General features: G+C 41.9%; 1 protein-coding gene across 1 annotated transcript in view; it reads left to right on the top strand.

Moving 5' to 3' along the window:
* The first annotated feature begins 941 nt into the window (after window positions 1–941).
* Window positions 942–18829, top strand: part of NIPAL3 (NIPA-like domain containing 3) — a 68315-nt gene continuing 50427 nt past the window's right edge. The window contains exon 1 of the mRNA XM_006883513.1: window positions 942–1034. Coding sequence (XP_006883575.1) covers window positions 942–1034 — 93 coding nt within the window. The remainder of the gene's footprint in view (window positions 1035–18829) is intronic.

Here is an 18829-nt window from a genome sequence, read left to right as displayed (position 1 = left end):
GGTGAAGTGACTCAGACACAAAGGTCTTCTGTCACCTCACCTTTGCCAGGCTGACCCTCAGTAACAGTCCAGTTCATCCATCGTCCAGAAGATAGCTGCTTCCTTTCTGACCCTAGACATCCATGTAGTTAGAACCAGATGGTTCTCTTTTATGGCTCCAGAATTTATTTTTGGTGTAAAGAAACTTCTTGGTAGAAAGTCAGTGACAATGGAAAACCCTCAGGGGTTTTGCACAAAGTGGATTTACATCCCCTCTGCAACAATGGATTCAAGTACAGCAGTGATGATGGTACAGGACCCAGCAGAGTTCATTCTGTTATAAAGGAGTCGGAACTAACTGGGTGATATCTAACAGCAGTAGCTGCAGGATATATAGACTGGACAACATCTCTTTCTTCTTAAGAGCTTATTTAGAAAGTAAAAATTTAAATTACAATGTTGTAGGAAAGAGGGAGCAGATTGGGAGAAGAAAGGGAGGTTTGAAAGGCCAGAGAAAGAGGTTTTCTTATATTAAAAAAGGAGTAGATGAGTCATGTCTCTATTAAGAATGCCAATTGCATGACAATATAATTTTTTAAAATAGCCTTGTTCCTCATGGCGAGTTGAGTTGTGCTTTGTCCTGATAGTACTTTCTTCTCAAGTAACAATGCTGGGCTCGATGGTTCATTGTCCATGCATTTTTAATGTTCCTCCTCCTCCTCCCTAGAACACCGCAAGAATCAGAAAACGCACCCCTGCCTGCCTGCTTGGGAGTGAGTTTGAAACTGGGCCTTTTCTGAGTGAAGTGGAAAACAGAGGGCTTCAAATCAGCAAATCTCGGAGTGAGGAAGAGATGCCTGGTGGAAGGAGGTGAACCCACAGGACAGATGGCCTCTGGCTTCAGCCCACTTAACAGCTCCAGAGGCCCAGCCCCGGCCAATGGGATGTGCAATTAGACCACCATGGAGGGAGCCCACAGCGCAGACCTGCAACTGCAGCAGCTCCCACCCACCAGCAGTGCTGTGTCTGTGATTGAAGTTTCCTTCTCCTACAAGGTAAGGCCTTTGTCTGCTTCCAGACAAAGAATGAGTGTTATCTTTTCCTAACAAGAAAGTAATATAGTGTAACACTAACTGACATATGTCTAGAGGCTGTGGACTTGTACTTAGGAAAACACACAGACGCTATGCACACACAAGCACAGCACAATGTGTAATCCAAAGAAATGTTCATGAAAATACATAAGAAGTAGAGAGATACTGTCTTCTTCTTGTCATCGTGTGCTGTCAAGTTGGAACCAACTCATAGCTGATCATCAAGTGAATTTTCAGAGGCTTTAAATCTCACAGAAGAAACCCAGCTTTCTCCTTTGGAGCAGCTGGTGGATTCGAACCCAGCACTTAGGGTTCTTACCACTAGATCACCAAAGCTCAAGGAGATACAGAGTCATTGAAAGGGGGAAAAAAAGGCATGCACTCCTACCTGGAATATTTTCTTTTAAAAAACCCAAAACACACAACTCATTTATTCTACTGCTTAAAGACAACTTGTAATCACATTTCTGCATTTTTTTTTCTGTCCTCTTTCAAATTATTATTTGAGTGAACATTTACAAAAGTAATTGGTTTCTCACTCAACTATTTATGCACATTTTGGTTTCTAACATTAACAACACTACTCTTTCTCCACACCCTCCCTGTAATTCTCATTTTCATTAATCCTATCTTACCCCTTCCTGCCTTCAGGACTTTATCCTTGGACAGATGCTGATTAGAGGGTTGCTTATTTTAAGGAGTGAGTGCTTCTCGGGTGTTGGTCCCCTAAGGGACCAGTCTTTTGTCTGGCTGGAAGTTGAGTGAGTTCTGACCACATGGCTGAGTTTGTTTCTTGTCTTTTTCTGATATAACCAACCGTGGGTCACATTGTACAGAATGTTCTATATCTTGATTGTTTCACTTAACCTTATTCACGAAAGAGGTCCCATGTCATTAAATCATGATTAAAATCGTGGTTTTTCATTTTTCCCAATACACAGTTGAGCTGCTGTGTCCAAATTTGCTCAACAAGGCTTCTGTTGTTGCATGTTCAGGATGTTCCTAATCTGTGGTGACTGTAAATAGTGCTGCAGTGAATACCCCATAGGTAAACCTTGTTCTCTTCTCTGATGAGCTTTATTTGGTAGGTTTAGTCACACAACTGTAATCAACAGGTCAAAAGGAATGAACATTTTGAAAAGTAGAAGGTTTTACGATTACAAATACATGTTTCTAAATACTGTGATATTTAGACCATGGACCACCAGGAAAACAAATAGGTCTGTCTTGCAGAGAGAATGAAACCAAGTTTCTCCTTGGAGCCAAGGATTTTGAAACTCCATCTCAAATACTTGTCCAGGAGGGACCGATCCTTGGAAAAAAACCTCATATTTGGAACGGTGGAGGGACAGCACAGGAGAGGAAGATCCAAGATGAAATGGATTTGCACAATAACTGGGACAGTGAGAATAGGTGTGTCGGAGTCAGTGAGACTGGCTCAGGACAGGGCAGGCTTCAGAGCTGTCAGTCACAGATGACTCAATGGCACATAACAACAACAAATAATGATCAGTCATTTTAGTACTCATATTTACTTAAACTACATTTTTATTGATCAGCCAAAGAGCTGAAGAAAGTCTTCGAGGTTATCGAATCCCCTCATTGTATGGATTGGGAAGGTGAAGCCGAGAGATGACAAGTGCCATATATCAGATTCAGTAGCAAGTTTAGAGGCAGAGCTGGAATAGTGTTGGTTGTTATCGACAAGTTGATTCCAAGATGATTTCAAGGTAAAGCCTTGAAAATGGGAGTCGGAAAACTGTGCTCCAGAGTTTTCAAGGCTGTGACCTTTGAGAAGCAGATTGATCAGCACACCTGTTGTCTTCTGAGGTGCGTCTACATGGGTTTGAAAGAGCCAGCCTACCTTTCAGCTTTAGCTGAGCACTTAACCGTTCATGTCAGCAAGAACTCCTTAGAATTTGGTTAGCATTTTATAATAATAATTGTGTAGCAATAATAATTATTGAGCTTTCATTCTACCCCAAGGACAATACTTATTCTTTACTTGCACTTTTTCAATGTCAAGCTCACAGTTGCGCTGTAATGCAGAGCATTTTCCTCATCCGTAAATGGGGCACTGCCTTCTGCATGGTTATGTGGCTTAAATGAACTCATCCACGTAGAGCACTTAGGGCAATAACCCATGCATAGTGTTTATTAAGTGCTGGCTATTATTCTTTGTATCCCCACTTTACAGATGAGGACACTGAGACGCAGGTAATGTGAATTGTAAGTCTGGTACAGATTGCCTGTGGAACTCATCTCATGTTCCTGACCACTGTGCTGCACTGCTCCCCTGGTCTCTGACTCCCCATCTAGTGCTCTTTCTGCTATGTTACATCCTGGGACTAAAGAAGGGAACAAGGCAGAGAAGACCAAATGGGGGCACCGTGCACACCTTTCTCGAGAATTCAGATCATTTTCATTTCCCTGTCTGTTTAAATATGATTCCCTTCTCTAAAGGTACATGAATTAATTAATTTGCTCCTCCCAACCATGCAGAAGGCGGCATCTCCTTTTACAGATGAGAGAATGGTCTACTTTAAGATTCAGCAATGAAGATGACATTAAAATGGGGTGTAAATAATAAGCACTGTCCTTGGGATAGAATTAAAACTCAGTGAAAATTAGTTCTTGGTATTACATCATTATTATTATCTGAAACTAGTCACATGGATGTGAGTATCCTGTCTGAAGGGTATGTTCATGTCTTCTTAGTACAAAGGGTTAACTAAGGGAGGACTTGCATCTTTTTCATTCCACCTGACCAGATAGGCAGAATATACATGTACAGAAATGAGGACAATTTAGCTGGAGTTGGACTTCTTCAAGAGCAGTGATTGATGGTAGCATTGGCAGAGAATTTGTCATGGTGAGGAGGACCTGGTAGTTAATATCCAAAGTCACATCAGCGTCAGAGCCAAATTGACATAATTTTCTTCAGTGCTGGCATCTTGTTCCTTCATCTTCTTTCCACTAATGCCTGCTATTTTTGCCTCCCTGTGTCGCTAATACATACTTTTGGAGCTGTGATGAGAAATACATCAGGCTGAAGATTGGGAGGCCTGAATTCTTGGCCCAGCTTTGTGATTACTGGCCATGTGACCTTGGGCAAGGTGCCCTATTTTTGTCTCCGGTTCTGCCTGGTAGAATGAATGGGTGGAGTTCATGGATGCTGCTTAATCCTGGCTGCCTGCCAGAACTACCTAGGAGGTTTAAAAAGAATACAGATTTTTTTTTGGACCTTTGCTCTTTCACTCCACCTCCACTCACTTGCAAATAGTGATTCAGCAGCCCTAGGATAGAATCCCAGAGTCTGCATTTCAGAAAACTTCTTTACATGAGCCAAGTATGAGAATTTCTAGATGATCTATTAAGGTCTCCTTCCCAGCAGCTCACTCATTCTGAGAATTCAAGATCCCAGCCCATTTCATTGTAGACATCTTTGTAGACCTTGAAGGTTCACTGACACAGCCAAGACAAGTTCTATTCAAAGGATCAGTAATTACTGTATCATCACTGTAGACACTAGTATGCTTCAGAATTTATTTTTCAGAATACTGCTGAGTGTAAAAACAAAATACCACTTTCTTTACTAACCTGTCTTTTGTGACTCTTGTATAGGAGGTGCAATGACGAGGATGGCACATGATAGGACAGGGTTCAGATCTGTTGTTCATAGGGTCACTATGAGTTGCACTTAGTGGCACTTAACAGCAGCAGCAACGCCCAGAGTTTAAACACGCAGCTGCCAACTAAAAGGTAGCAGCAGTTCAAACCCACCAGCTGCTCCGTGGAAGAAAGATGTGACAGTCTGCTTTTATAAAGATGAGAATTTACAGGTAGTTCTGTTATGTCACCTAAAGTTACTATAAATTTGAGTCAGCTCATTTGCAATAGATTTTGGGGTTTGGTAAACAGTATTGAAGTATAGCATACATACAGAAAAGGACATAAATCCTAAGGATCAGACGTTGACTAGTAAAGATGAGAAACTCATATAACTGACAAACAAACAGAACTAGTAACTAAAAGTCTCTTTTTTCCCATTTGTTAATTAATTTTAATGAAAATTTACTGAGACTTAGCATTTCCAGTCATTCATCATTGCACTTTTCTTTCTCCCTAACTAAAAGTCTCTTCATGCTCCCTCCCGGCCACTGTCTCGCTCAGGGGTTCCACCTTCCAAGCAAGTCAGAAAATGACAAAGGCCTTCTTATCTGAAGAATGTCAGGAGCTCTGGGCCAGCTGGAACCAATGCCATGAGGAACGTAATATCGCTTGGGTCCTGAGTAGTTCAATTCCATGGAGCAAGTAAAAAAATAAATTCCATGCAATGTTCTTACTATAATGTTTAATCTTTCTTTTTGAAGTCCAGAGCTTAAGACAACTTTTAATGTCATAAGAGAAACATGCTCTCTTTCTGTGGAGATTTCTAACAAGTTTCAGTTTTAATCACAAATTCACTTCCATTATCATAGGATACTTCCATGCCTAGGTAGAGATAACAACTCAAGGAACTTAGGAACTGAGACAGGCAAGATAGGCATGTGGATAAATGAGCTGGCTGAGAAGTATTCAGGGGATAGAGGAAAGAAGTCCTGGATTCAGATCCCAGCTCCCCTTCCTGGCTTTGTGATTTTGAACATAAACCATTATCCTTAGGAGCTTGTTACCTCATCTAGAGTAATATGTTCCTCTCCCCCCGCCCCACTTCCCACTCCATGTTTCTGTGGACCAGTGAGAAAGCACCTTACACCGTATGCTGGGTTTGCAGGAAGTGTTTGACTCAGAAATGCCATGTGGTTACAAGAAGGTTAGTTAATTTTTATTAAGAATGGATCCTTTTCCAGTTCATGATCATGAGGTGTTCATGCTTTTGTATGACATGACATGTGCCACCCTTAAACCTTGTTATGACATAAGTACATGACCTGTCTGATGTGACAAGGAACAAAAAAAAAACCCAATAAAAGAATGGAGGTTGGTGATGTCTAAGGGAGAGTTGTCTCCTTTCTTGTTGATTGTATTAAGGTTGCTCATAACAGAGAAGCTGAGGCGAAAGGGGCAGGGACCAAGAGGACATTGAAGATGCTGAAACTCATACCACATCCTCAAAAGATGGAAGATCTCCCCTAAAGAATGTGCTCCCTAACAGCCAACCACGTAAGACCAAAAGGGCAACATTTGTCCAAAAAGCAAAGATGAGAAGACAAGAAAGTGCAGGGAATCTGGAGAGACAGAAACGCAGAAGACAGAGGAAATGGAGGATGCAAGCCCACTCCGGGGCTAGCACCAATGTCAAGGACGACTGATGGACTGTTAAATGGAAAAATAATTTGCTGTGTAAATTTTCACCTAAAACACAATAAAATTATTTGTTTTTTTAAAAAGTGGGAAGATCTGACTTGCCCAGTGTGGGTCAGGTGTCTAGTGCTGCCCAATCCCTGACAGCCAGGGTGGTCTCATCCAGCAGACATAGCTTCTGGGGCTCCATCACCATAAGTAAGTCTCATGTGGGTCGGGTAGAACATTCACACATCATCTCTTAACTTTGAAGCAATGAAAAAAAAGGAAGAGGCCTCAAGTCTAATTTAATCAGTGGGGTGAAGTCAGGGCCAAGCAGTTTGCTTTGAGCTGCAGCCCTGCCTCTCCCCTACCAGACAGGGTGTGGATGATGAGTGTACACTGGGGAAGGGGACTGCCGAAGAGGAACTGCCAGGCTGAGTTGCATAGGAGCCCACTGGCACATGGTGCTGTGCTTCAACTTGGGAGAGTCAGGCCTACATTTCTTCCTCTATGCAAATAGGCATTTAACTGAGCACTTAATATATGTATGTTGGTACTGATTGGGAGCTAGATAAATAAATGAACTATGTTCTCTCTTATAAAGCTTAAAATCTAGGAGGGAGATGGGAAAAGTAATTTCCTCAAGAGGCTAACCTTCAAGACAGATACAACAAGGTGTTAAGGATGCGAACGATGGAGTCAGGAACCTGGTTTCAAATCCCACTGCTATCACTTTCTAGCATTAAACCTCGGTGAAGAGAACTGACACAGTCACTAAAATGGGCTGAAGACCATTGAGGGACAATACAGGACCAGGCAGTGCTTTGTCCTGTTGTACATGAGGTTACTGTGAGTCAGAACTGGCTTGGCAGCACCTATCGACATCTTGGACAAGTCATCTAACCCCTGCAGGTCTGTTTTAAATCCTCACAGGGTGGTTATGAGGACAGCTGAATTTATAGATGAGGAAACTGATGCTTCCCTTCCCAACTACCCAGTCTTCCAGCTCTGGCTCATGTGTCGTCTTTTCCATGATGCGTTTGTCAGTCTTCCTGCCAGGAAAGTTTAGGTAGGTTCTTTTTCTAAAGGCTTCTACAGGCAGCTAATAATGATTGTAATAGTAATAATACGTTAACAGGAAATGTGCTAATCCCCACAGAACCCCATTAGGCAAGAACTATTTATAATCATCTTACATGTGACGAAAATGGCACAGAGAAGTTCATTAACTTACTTGCAGCTGCATCTAGTGGATAAGGAATTACCCTGTCAGCCCGGAAGGTGCAGTCTCATCTGTGCAATTTACAGCCTCTGAAAAGCTGCCGGAGGGTCAGCTATGAGTTGGCTTGGACTCAACTATACATAACAATAATGTTAAGGAGCTCTGGTGGCCTAGTGGCAAGAAGCCACACTGCAATCCCAGAGGTTCACGGTTCAAATCCACCAGATGCTCTGCTGGAGAAGGAGGGGCAATCTCCTCCTGTACCAGTCAGATCCGATTGGATGGTACATGCACAAAAAATAATAAAATAAATACATAAATAAATAAACAATAATGTAACAATGCTGAGATTGAAATAAAATCTATGTAGCCAATGGCTCTGGTGGTACGGTTTCCACTGGATGTGTGTCCTATCTCCACACCTTTTCAATTTATATGCAGAACAGATTATCTGGGAGGCGGGGCTCTAAGAGGAGAAATGTGGCATCAAGATTGGAAGAAGACTTACCAACAAACTGTTATGCAGATAACACAACAGTGTTAGATGAAACTGAGGAGGACCTGAAGTGCTTGCTGTAAAAGGTCAAGGACTGCAGCCTTCAATAAGGATTGAAGCTCAATATCAAGAAAACAAATATTCTCACCACTGGGCCAATTGGCAGCATCATGATAGAGGGTGAAGAGACTGAGACTGTTAACAGCCTCAGTTTGCTTGGCTCCACAATCAGCACTCTTTTTTTTTTTTTTTTTAAATCAACACTCTTGGTACCAGCAGGCAGCAAATTAAATGATGAATTGTATTAGGAAAGTCTACTGTCAGAGACCTTTCCACAGTACTAAAGAGCAATGATGTCAGTCTGGAGGCTAAGGTGCGTAGACCCAGGCCATAGTCTGCAATTACTTGCTATGCATCAGAAACCTGAATAATGACTAGGGATGATAGAAGGAGAATTGATGTCTTTGAGCTGTGGTGCTGGAGAAGAGTATTGAATATACCATGGACTGCTAGGGAAACAAACAGATTCATCCTAGAGTGAGACCAGGCTGCTTCTTGGAGGTAAGGATTCTGAAGCTTTATTTGACATACTTTGGACATGTTGCATGGTGGGACCAGTCCTTGGAGAAGGACATCATGCTTGGGGCGGTGTAGGGACAGTGCAAGAGAAGAAGATCCTCGAAGAGCTGAATTGATTCAGTGACAGGGGTAATGGATGTGGTTGTGTCAGAGACAATAAGATTGGCACAGGATAGAGCAGGGTTTAGGGTGTTGTACATGAGTCGCAGGCTACTCGATAACACATAACAACAACAACAACTAATCTACAGGTTAGTGGTTTAAACTCATCCAGTGGCACCACAGAAGAAAGGCCTTGCAGTCTGCTCTGTAAAGATTGCTGCCAAGAAAACCCTATAGAGCAGTTTTACTCTATAACACATGGTGTCTTCAAGAATCATCATGGTGGCAACAGATTTGGTGGCTTTTTCTTCACATCCTATGATGTGCCAGGTACCCTGCAAAGCCCCTTTCTGCACGCTGACATTGGTTATTAAATATTTGTCTTACCTATTAGGAAAGTTGACTATCAGGTAGCCACATTCCCTCTGAAGGCTCTAGTGAAGAATTGTCCTTTGCCTCTCTTAGCTTTGGACAGCTAACAATCCTTGGCATTGGCGGCATCATTTTCATCTCTGTCTCCATCCTTCTGTGACTGTCTTCCCTCTTTGTGTACCTGTTGCTCTTCTGCTCTTAAAATAACACTAGTCTTTGTATTTAGGACTGGATTAGTCCAATATAAGGGAGCCCTGATAGTGTAGTGCTGGGCTCCTAATTGAAAGAGCATCAGTTCAAGTCCACCAGCAGCTCCAAGGGAGAAAAAAAGAGACAGTTTTTTTTCCTGTAAAGATTTATAGCCTCTGAAATTTAATGAAAGGTCACAATTAGTCAAACTCAACTCACAGATTCGGTTTTTGGGAGGATTTAATACAGTATCCTCATCTTAACCTAGCACATCTGTGAAGACCCTATTTTCAAATAAGTTCACCTTCTGAGGTAAATCTTTACCAGAATGCTGGTTGTCATTAAACCTCTGCTTCATGGCATCCTCATATGCAGCAGAACAGAACTGAACTATGACATTTTCAAGGACTAAGTAGGTTTTTCCCTCATGCCTTTCTTCCATTGCTTCTCTGGGTGGAATAAAGCCTTCAATTTTTTGGTTAACAATCAACTACGTTACCTGTTTACACTGCCCATGGACTCTATGCTTCAATGCCAGGTTCCAGGTGTAGCAGAATCTGGGGCATGCCTTGTATTTGAATGTAGCTTTGGAGGCAAGCCAGGATGAGGGGGATGTGTTCTTTCCTCTCACCAAGGGATTATAGGGGATTAATTTAAATAGAAAATAAGGGTTAGTCTTGTCACTGTGATATTCAAATAGAGGCATCACAGGCAGAAGGAAGGCAGACTGAGGAAGAGGAGATTCAAGCTGAATCTCACTTGGACATCAGTAGCCCACAAAGTTTCTTGCCTTGGCCTCTGACTGCTTTTCTGGAAACAGTTTCTTTTCTTTCAGAATTATCGCTGATAAAATATTAATTCCTAGATCAGAAAATATTGATGCCAGATCTCTGAGAACTGTTGCTAATAATAATATTAAAAATGAACCACACACAAAAAAATAAAAATGAACCACAGTAGTAGCTGGAGGTTTTAGAGTTATATGTTGGATAATGTTTCAGCATAGGCCTTATTTCATGCTGGCCTTCTTCCAAGACAGATTTCATTTTTCTTTTGACAATCTGTAGTATATATTAAATATTCTTCACGGACACCACAATTGAAAGACATCAGTTCATTCCCAGTCTTCCTCATTCATTGTCCCATTTTCTCATGTATATGAATCAATTGAAAATACCATGGCTTGAGTCAGGTGCACGTCAGTCTTTGAGCACTTTAAAGAACAGCAGATTTGTGCAATGCAGTTTTTCATTTGATTTCTTGCCTGCTGCTTCCACTGGTGTTGATAGTGTCAAGAAGCTGCACTGCAATCTTGGAGCTTGCAGTTCGAGGCCATCAGTTGCTCCAAGGAAGAAGGATGGGCAGTCTCCTCCCATGTAATTAACTGCCTCTGAAAACCCCCTGGAGGGTCAGCTATGGGTCGATTCTATCTCAGGTACACAACAACTCCAAATAGTCCTACTGAGGGTGTTACAGTCATCTCCATTTTTCAGAGGGGGAGGTTGAGGCTCAAAGAGGTAAGGTCACTGCTGTCACTCAGCAGTAAGGGGAAGAGGTGGAACTCCAGCCCAGGTCAGCTGATCTTTCAAGTCTGCTTTGGGAAGCTAAAACCGAGAAGTAGTTTTACAGGTGTATGGATGTTGTAAGTCGAAGCAGCTGAGCCTGGGAGCCTCCATTTGTCTGTAGTTTGGCCCTCATCTCACAAGCCTTGTCGGTCACATTCCCCTTGTAGAGACTGCACTGTGAATAGAATAAATGTAAATCCTGGCTTATGCTTCCTTCATACCCTCACAGATTAATCGAGCCCCCTTTTATTCCTAAATATTTGAATAATACATGCTTACCCTAAGTATAAAACTCCTGGCAGCTGGAAGGCTTTGTTACCTTCACCTGCAAAATACTGTGCATCAGTGTAGTATGAGGAGACCTGTGTTCTCGTCTGGCCCGGCCATTTGCACACTCGATGGCATTGGATAACTCTTGGGCCTACTCTAGTAACGGAGATTGGAACAGCGTCTTCTAAGGGATTTATTTTTAAAATGAGGCCAACCCTGGCCTTCCTCCACCCTTCACTCTCTTCTCCATTGGATGATTTAAATTAAGGCCTAGGATTGGCTCAGTAAAGGAGAGAATCCACCCCTGCTCAACATTGCCAGTGAAGGAACTCAAGAAACAATGATGCCACAGGTGAAGATACCAACCCAAGACCACCGCAAGGCAGTCCTTGGTGAATGAGAGCCCTTCCTCATACCGTACGTGCCACTCTGCACCTCTTAAAGGACAGTGTCACCAATTCTGAGGTAGAATCTCTGTTCTGGATTAACTGTTCTTATATTCTTATGAACATATGGCATTAATTAAGTTCAGTGAAAAGAAATGGTTCCTCAGAAAGAAGGAGAATATGATGCGCTGATAAGATGCCCCAGCAGTACTAAGAGGAAGAAGCAAGCCAACTATGCTTGCTTCCTTTCTTGTCAACAGAACTGTTACTGTTTAGCTGTTGACAAGTCAGCTGCAAACTCATGGGACCTCATGCATGATGGGATTGTACCCTTATGGCCCCAATTTCTTTGTTCTGTTTTCGGAAGAGGGTCTCTAGGCCTGCCTTCTTAGTCCATCTTAGACTGGAAGCCCCGATGAACACTCTGTCACAACACATAGGCCTCCAATGACTGGCAGCTGGGGCTGTGCGTGAGGTGAGGGGCACTGACTGGGTCTCACACTCAGGTGTCCTAAATGAAAGACAGGATCTCCACCGCTGTACCACCACTTATGCCCTTTTCCCCTGCTGACTGGCCATTTAATTTGTTTTCCAGCTCTGAGATTTGAAGTAGGAATATATGGTCAGGCCTTCCCCTGATTGTCTCAGCTCTAAATTGCCCTGCCCCAGCCCTTGAATGTAGCGAGTGTAGGTTCAAGCCATGTAACCCCAGGCAGGGGACAACTTCACCTGACTTTAAATGCTTGTAAAATCAAACCACTACTACTTCATAAGGGTTTTCTGGCATAATTAGTGTTGACGAAGCCCTTTGAAACTCTTGGATGAAAAGGCATTAGTTAATATTACACTGGTACTAATCATGTCTGTCTGTAACCAATTATTATGTGTGGAGATTAATATGCTTAGAGAAATGGTACTGAAGGCTTTTAAAAGAAACCTCAGCTCTCCCTGTCATTAGTGAGAAAGTAACACTTACAGGGTGGGGTTCTTCTCTCCCCCTTAATTTATTTTGCCACCTTTGAAGGAGCCTCAGAGAACACAATGGAGACAGTCTGGAGGAAAAATTACCAACAGGAGACTGGAAGTCAGGCCTCTGGTTTCCAGTGCTCATGTCCTCACCTCTTTGAACCTTCCTTTATTTATCTATAAATTTCTTCCAAGTTATGTACTAAAATTAGGAACACCTACTTCATAGGATTGTTTGCAGCCCAAACAAAAAGGCCATGCCATACCCCTCACAGCTGAGTCAGTAGGACGAAGTAGAAGTGCTTCATACCATTTCCGAGGCTATAAATCTTCACAGGAGCAGACTGCCACATCTTTCACCAGTGGAGCAGCCAGTGGATTCAAACCACCAAACCTGAGAATTTAACCACTGTGGCACCAGAGCTCCTTGATATAGGAAAAGGGCTTAGCACATACTGTATTATGTACTGTAAGTACTCTGCAAATAACAGCTGTTATTCTCATAGTCAACCTTTCAGCCAGAATAATTTCTGCAGCTTAACCTGGCTTATTTTCATAGCATTTTTTTGAGGGGAAAGACTGTAGTCAAGGATCTTTCCAAATTATTGAGGAGCAATGATGTTAGTTTGAGGACTAAGGTGCACATGCTTCGGACCATGGTCTTTTCAATCATTTGCTATGCTGCTGAGAGCTGGACAATGAATAAGAATGGCAGAAGAAAAATGGATGCCTTTGAGTTGTGTTGGAGGAGAGTACTGAATACCCCATGGCCTGCCAAAAGAACACAGAGCTATGTCTTGTAGAAAATGAAGCCAGCGTGCTGCTCCTTGGAGGCAAGGATGGAGCAGCTTCGTCTTGCATACTTTGGGCGTTTTGTTAGGAGAGGCTATTCCTTGGAGAAGGACTTCATGCTTGGGAAGGTGGAGGGATGGTGAAGGAGAAAAAGCCCCCTTGATCAGATAGATTGACACAGTGACTAGCAATGGACTCCAGTATGTTTAAGATTGTAAGGCTAGCACAGGATAGGACAGGGTTCATATTTGTTGTTCATAGGATTGCTATGAGTTGTACTTGATGGCACCTAACAACAACAACATTACTTCTATCTTTTCCATTTCCAGATTCCATTCCTCAACCCTCTCCTCTCTCTGAACAGTATTGACTTAGTGCAATATCAGAATTAACTCAAAGGCAACTGATGTTAGGGGAGTCCGTGAGTGTTGCAAATGGTTAGTGAGCTTGGCTTTTAACTAAAAGGTTGAAGATTTAAGTAAACTTGGAAGTACCTTGGAAGAAAGACCTTGTGATCTATGGCCAAAAAACAATTAGCCATTAGGACTCGGTATGCAGCATAGTCCTACTCTGATACACATGGAGTTTCCGTGAGTCAGAGACCGCTTCGTGTCACTGGTGGTAACATGTGCCTGCCACTACCTGCTCCCATTCTTTGCCTCTTTACTTCCACTTGGGGACAAACTGTTAACAGTGCTTCTCAGGTATGTAATGGGGGGAGGGGTGGGCAGGGAGAAAAGTGCAAAAATGAATGAATGGAAATCCAAAATCTGTAGACTCTCATTAAAATAAAATTTAAAAATTTAAGAAAAAAAAAACCCCTTAACCCAGAGGCTTTAGGGAGCTCTGGTAAATAACTGCACTGTCAATGCAAAAGTATACAGTTCACATCCATCAACTGCTCCACAGGAGAAAGATGGGCAGTCTCCTCCCATGTGATGTACCGCCTCTAAAAGTCCACTGAAAGATCAGCTCAGATCTAACGTGATGGTTCACAAGTGGCTTTAGTTAAGATCTAATAGGAGGGCAGCCTGGTTTCTCTGGGTAAAAAATAAATTAGTAGTAACTAGTTTTAGATGACATGAAATTTAGTTTTAGAAACAGGAAATTACCAGTGTTACAGGTTAAAAAAAAAAAAAAGCCAAATATCTCCAGTTTCTTGGGGTTCACTCGAGTAGTAAGTACTGAAGTAAGTACTTTCCCAAGTTATCTCAGGAAACCACCCCTCACCAACAGCCCTAGAGGGGCACTGTCCTCGAAGCTAGCAGAGGAGGGAGAAACCAAGGCTTAGAGAACCAGTTCCCCAAGGCCACCCCATTTGACCTCTGAACAGCCAGCCACTTGGGATTTCTGTGGAACTCCTGGAGCCATTCCTAGTTCTCCTTTGTCTCCCATAAAGGTCAGGAAGGGCTTTGATGTGATGCTGGAGCTGAAGCAGAGTCCTTTTGTCTTCACCTGCCCCAGGCAGTTCCTGACTCATTGCCAGTTAATTCTTCTTAACAGTTATCCTTTCATCATCCCTATTCAATCTCAATTGTTGTTACTGGGTTCTGGTTGAGTTTTCTATGACTTACATGAACAACCTTAAACAGCCTTGTCCCATCCTGGGCCATCCTCACACGCCTTGTTGCAGTCTCATTCAAGGTCTTCCTCTCATCATCCCAGCATGACGTGTTTTCCCCAAACCCTGGCCCCTCTTAACATGCCCAACGTATGTAAGACTGAGTTTCATCATCCTTGCCACAAGGAACACCCTGCCTACTTCCCTCCAAGACAGACTGGTTTGTTCTTTTGGCAGTCAATGGGATATTCCATTCTTTGAACTGGCATCACAATTCAAAGGTGTCAATTCTCTTCAGTCTTCCTTATTCATTGTCCAGCTTTCATGTGCATATGAAGCAATTGAAAACATCATGGGTGGGGTCAGACACACCTTAGTCCTTAAAGTGACTCTTTGGTCTTTTAGCACTTTAAAGTGTTTCTTGACAACAAATTTCCCCAGTGCAGCATCTTTTGGTTTCTTGACTTGTTCCCTTGGATGTTGTGAATCAAGTAAAATGAAATCATTAGCAACTTCAATATTTTCTCCATTTACCATGATGTTGCCTGTGGGTCCGGTTGTGAGGATTTTTGTTTTTCTTAATGTTGAGATGTAACCCATACTGAAGGCAGCATTCTACAGTTTTCTTCAGTAAGTACTTTAAATCCTCATAATTTTCTTCAAGCAGCATTGTACATCAGTTTCCTGTTGAGTCTTCCTCTAATCTTAATGCCACATTCTTCTTCATATAGTCCAGTCTGTATGCTGAACAAATAATCCAAGAAACTGAGCTATTTGTCCACAGCCCTGAGATTGGAGAAAGATTCATGAACAAACCTGCAGTAGGCAGATAGCACAACATTGCTTTGCCCGAAACTAAGACAAGAGGCACTTGCTGGAAAAGATCAAAAACTACAGCCTTCATTGTGGATTATACCTGAATGTGAAGAAAATGAAAATCCTTGCATCTAGCCCCATAAATAACATCAGGACAAATGGTGAGGAAGTGAAAGTTGTCAAGGATCTCATTCTACTCGAATCAGCCATCAACATTCCCTGGAAACAACAGTCAAGAAATACAGGGATTGTATCATTGACTGGGCAAATCTGCTGTGCAAGAGAGCTTTAAAGTTTTGGGGGTTTTCTTGGGGTTATTTAAAATTTATTCATTTTAATGAAAGTTTACAGAAACTTAGCATTTCCAGTCATTCATTGTTGCACTTTCCTCTCGAGAGGAACTTTTTATCTCCTCATATTGTTGTTGCTGTTGATTGCTGTCTAATGGAGCACAACTCATAGCGGCCCCAGGAACAAAAGGCCTGAAGCCCTTCCGCAACCATCGCCATTTATCAAAGTCCACAGAGCTTCCAGAGGCATGCTGTTTAGGAAGTGGATGCCACTCCTGCTTCCAATAGGCACAGGGAAACTAGACAGCAAAAAAAGGAAGGCAGCAGAATTGATGAATTCAAACTGATGTTGGTGAAGAATATTGAATCTATTGTGGACTGTCAAAAGACAAAACAAAACACCCAAAGACAAAACATAAACAAGTCTTCAGGGAAATATCACCAGACTGTCCCTTAGAAGAAAGGCCAGTGAGATTATTTTCTTTGAACATGTCGTCAGGACCATTGGCTAGAAAGAACATGCTTGGTAGAGGGTCAGAAACAAAAGGAGGGAACCTCAGAGAGATTCGCATAATCACCACAAGCATTCCAGCAATAATGAAGATGTTGTGGGGGATTTTATTATAAACACTATTTTATTTTGTTATACATAGGGTTGCTATGAGTAGGATCTATGACAAGGAAACAGACAGCAAAAAAAAACCTGTTAGCATAAACTTCACCTCATTGTCATCAAGTTAACTGACTCGGAACTGACCCTCTGGCAAGTTTCCAGAGGAGATTGATTGCCTTTCTCCTTCAGAACAGATGGTGGATTTAAACTCCTGGCCTTTTGGTTGGCAGCGCAACCCACTACTGACTAAGCCACCAAAGCCTACGTAAGGGACTGAAGTCCTTGCCTTGCCTCTTCTTTAAGTCCCCAAATCAATGAAGGGCTTCCTTTAGTATCATTAAACTTGACCCTCTTAAGGAAAATCTTGCATTTCCTCATATATTCTTTTAGTTGACATTTTTTACCACAAGTTAAAATGGTTTCAAAATATACAATTTCTGGCATAGTTAAGTATTGCCTTTAAAAAAAATAAACTCGGGGAGCTCTGGTGGCCTAGTGGCAAGGAGCTGCAACTACAATCCCAGAGGCGCACAGTTCGAATCCACCAGATGCTCTGCCAGGGAAGGAGGGACAATCTCCTCCTGTACCAGTCAGATCTGATTTGACAGTACACTCACACAAAAATAATAAAATAAAAAAAAAAACAAAACAAAAAACCCCAAAATTGTGCACACTTCTGAATGAAAGTCCATGGAATGTAAAGACCATTGGTTACTAATCATCAGTCTTGCAAGAAGCCCCAATGGTACATGTTTAAAACATTCAGACTTAGCAGAAAGGTTGGTAGTTTGAGCCCCCAAGCTGCTCTGTAGGAGAAAGATGTGGCATTCTGCTTTTGTAAAGATTCACTCACTCATTGCCACTGAGTTGCAACCATTCATAACTAACTATCTAGTGAGTTTTCAGAGGCTGTAAGCCACATGGAAGGAGAGCGCCCGTCCTCCTGCAAAGCAGCTGGTGGATTCAGACATGCCTTTGGGTTGGCAACACAACTCCTTACCCTTTAGGCCACCAGAGCTTCTGTAAAGATTCCAGGCTTAGAAATCCTGTCGGGCAATTCTACTCTGCCCTCTCGAGACACTGTGAGTCAAAATGACTTGAACTTGGTTCTTTCAGTTTATTAGCCTTTTAAAAAATACATATGACTCTTAACAGTCAGAAATTTTACATCATTCTTTCCCCCCCCTTGAATTTATATTATTTCCTCATTTCCTCCACTAAATTTTATTCCTAGTATATGTCTTTTAAGGAGCACTGGTGGTCTAGTGGCAAGAAGCTGCACTGCTATCCTAAAGGCACATGGTTCAAATCCACCTGCTACTCCACAGGAGAAGGATAGGAAATCTCCTCCCATGTGATTAACTGCCTCTGAAAACCCGCTGGAGGGTCAGCTATGGGCCTGTTCTGACTCCATGGACCACACAACATAGGTCTTTAACGTTTAAAGGTTCTTATCTACTATATTTTTATACTGCTGTACTTCTCTACAAGAAAAATTTCTAGGAATATGTAAATCACATTTCATTTTTAAATATTTCCCTTGACATAAGGTTCAAAAGTATTGATTCAACTCAAAAGGGTTATGTATTATTACAGTTAAATAAAAGCAGTGCATTGAAGCCATATACAGTTGTATTATAATAATTAAGGGGGGAAGAATATTTTATTAGAAGTGAAAAATAGGGCTTCCTTTTTTCAATTAGTTCATGTATTCAGATATTACGGATTGTTAGGATGAGAGAGATGAAGCTTAGCAACAGTTCTATTTCAAGTTTTCTTTTTATAGCTGGAAATATTGAGAACCTTGTTCACATAAGTACCTGGAATGGAAGGAATATTATATCGGTGTCACTAAATTTTTTAACTCCTTCCAAATACTGTGCTAAAATTCAGAGTGATAATTTTTTTTTCTTACTGAAATATCAGCTAGCAGTTTTAGTACCCACTGCCTGTTTGCTTCATCCCTGTTCGGTCGACCTTGCAGGACAGAGTAGAACTGCCCCATAGGGTTTCCAAGGCTCTGAAGGTTTCTGCAAACCCACTGCCTCAGGTTCCTCCCGTGAGTCAAGTGGCTGGTGGGTACACCGTGCCAATTCTTCAATGAAGGCCTCCTTAATTTCTGTTCAAAGCAAAGTCTAATACTCACCAAATATGCAACAAATTCTTTTTTCTTTTTACTTTTTTTTAAAATTCTTTTTTCTTTTACATTGTTGTTGTTGTTATGTGCTGTCGAGTCGTTTGCGACTCA

The sequence above is a fragment of the Elephantulus edwardii genome, unplaced genomic scaffold, assembly GCF_000299155.1.
Source record: "Elephantulus edwardii isolate Elephantulus edwardi_28Jun2011 unplaced genomic scaffold, EleEdw1.0 scaffold00028, whole genome shotgun sequence".
Lineage (NCBI taxonomy): Eukaryota > Metazoa > Chordata > Mammalia > Macroscelidea > Macroscelididae > Elephantulus > Elephantulus edwardii.
Note: the sequence above shows the minus strand (reverse complement) of the source record. Positions and strands in the feature narration are given on the sequence as shown.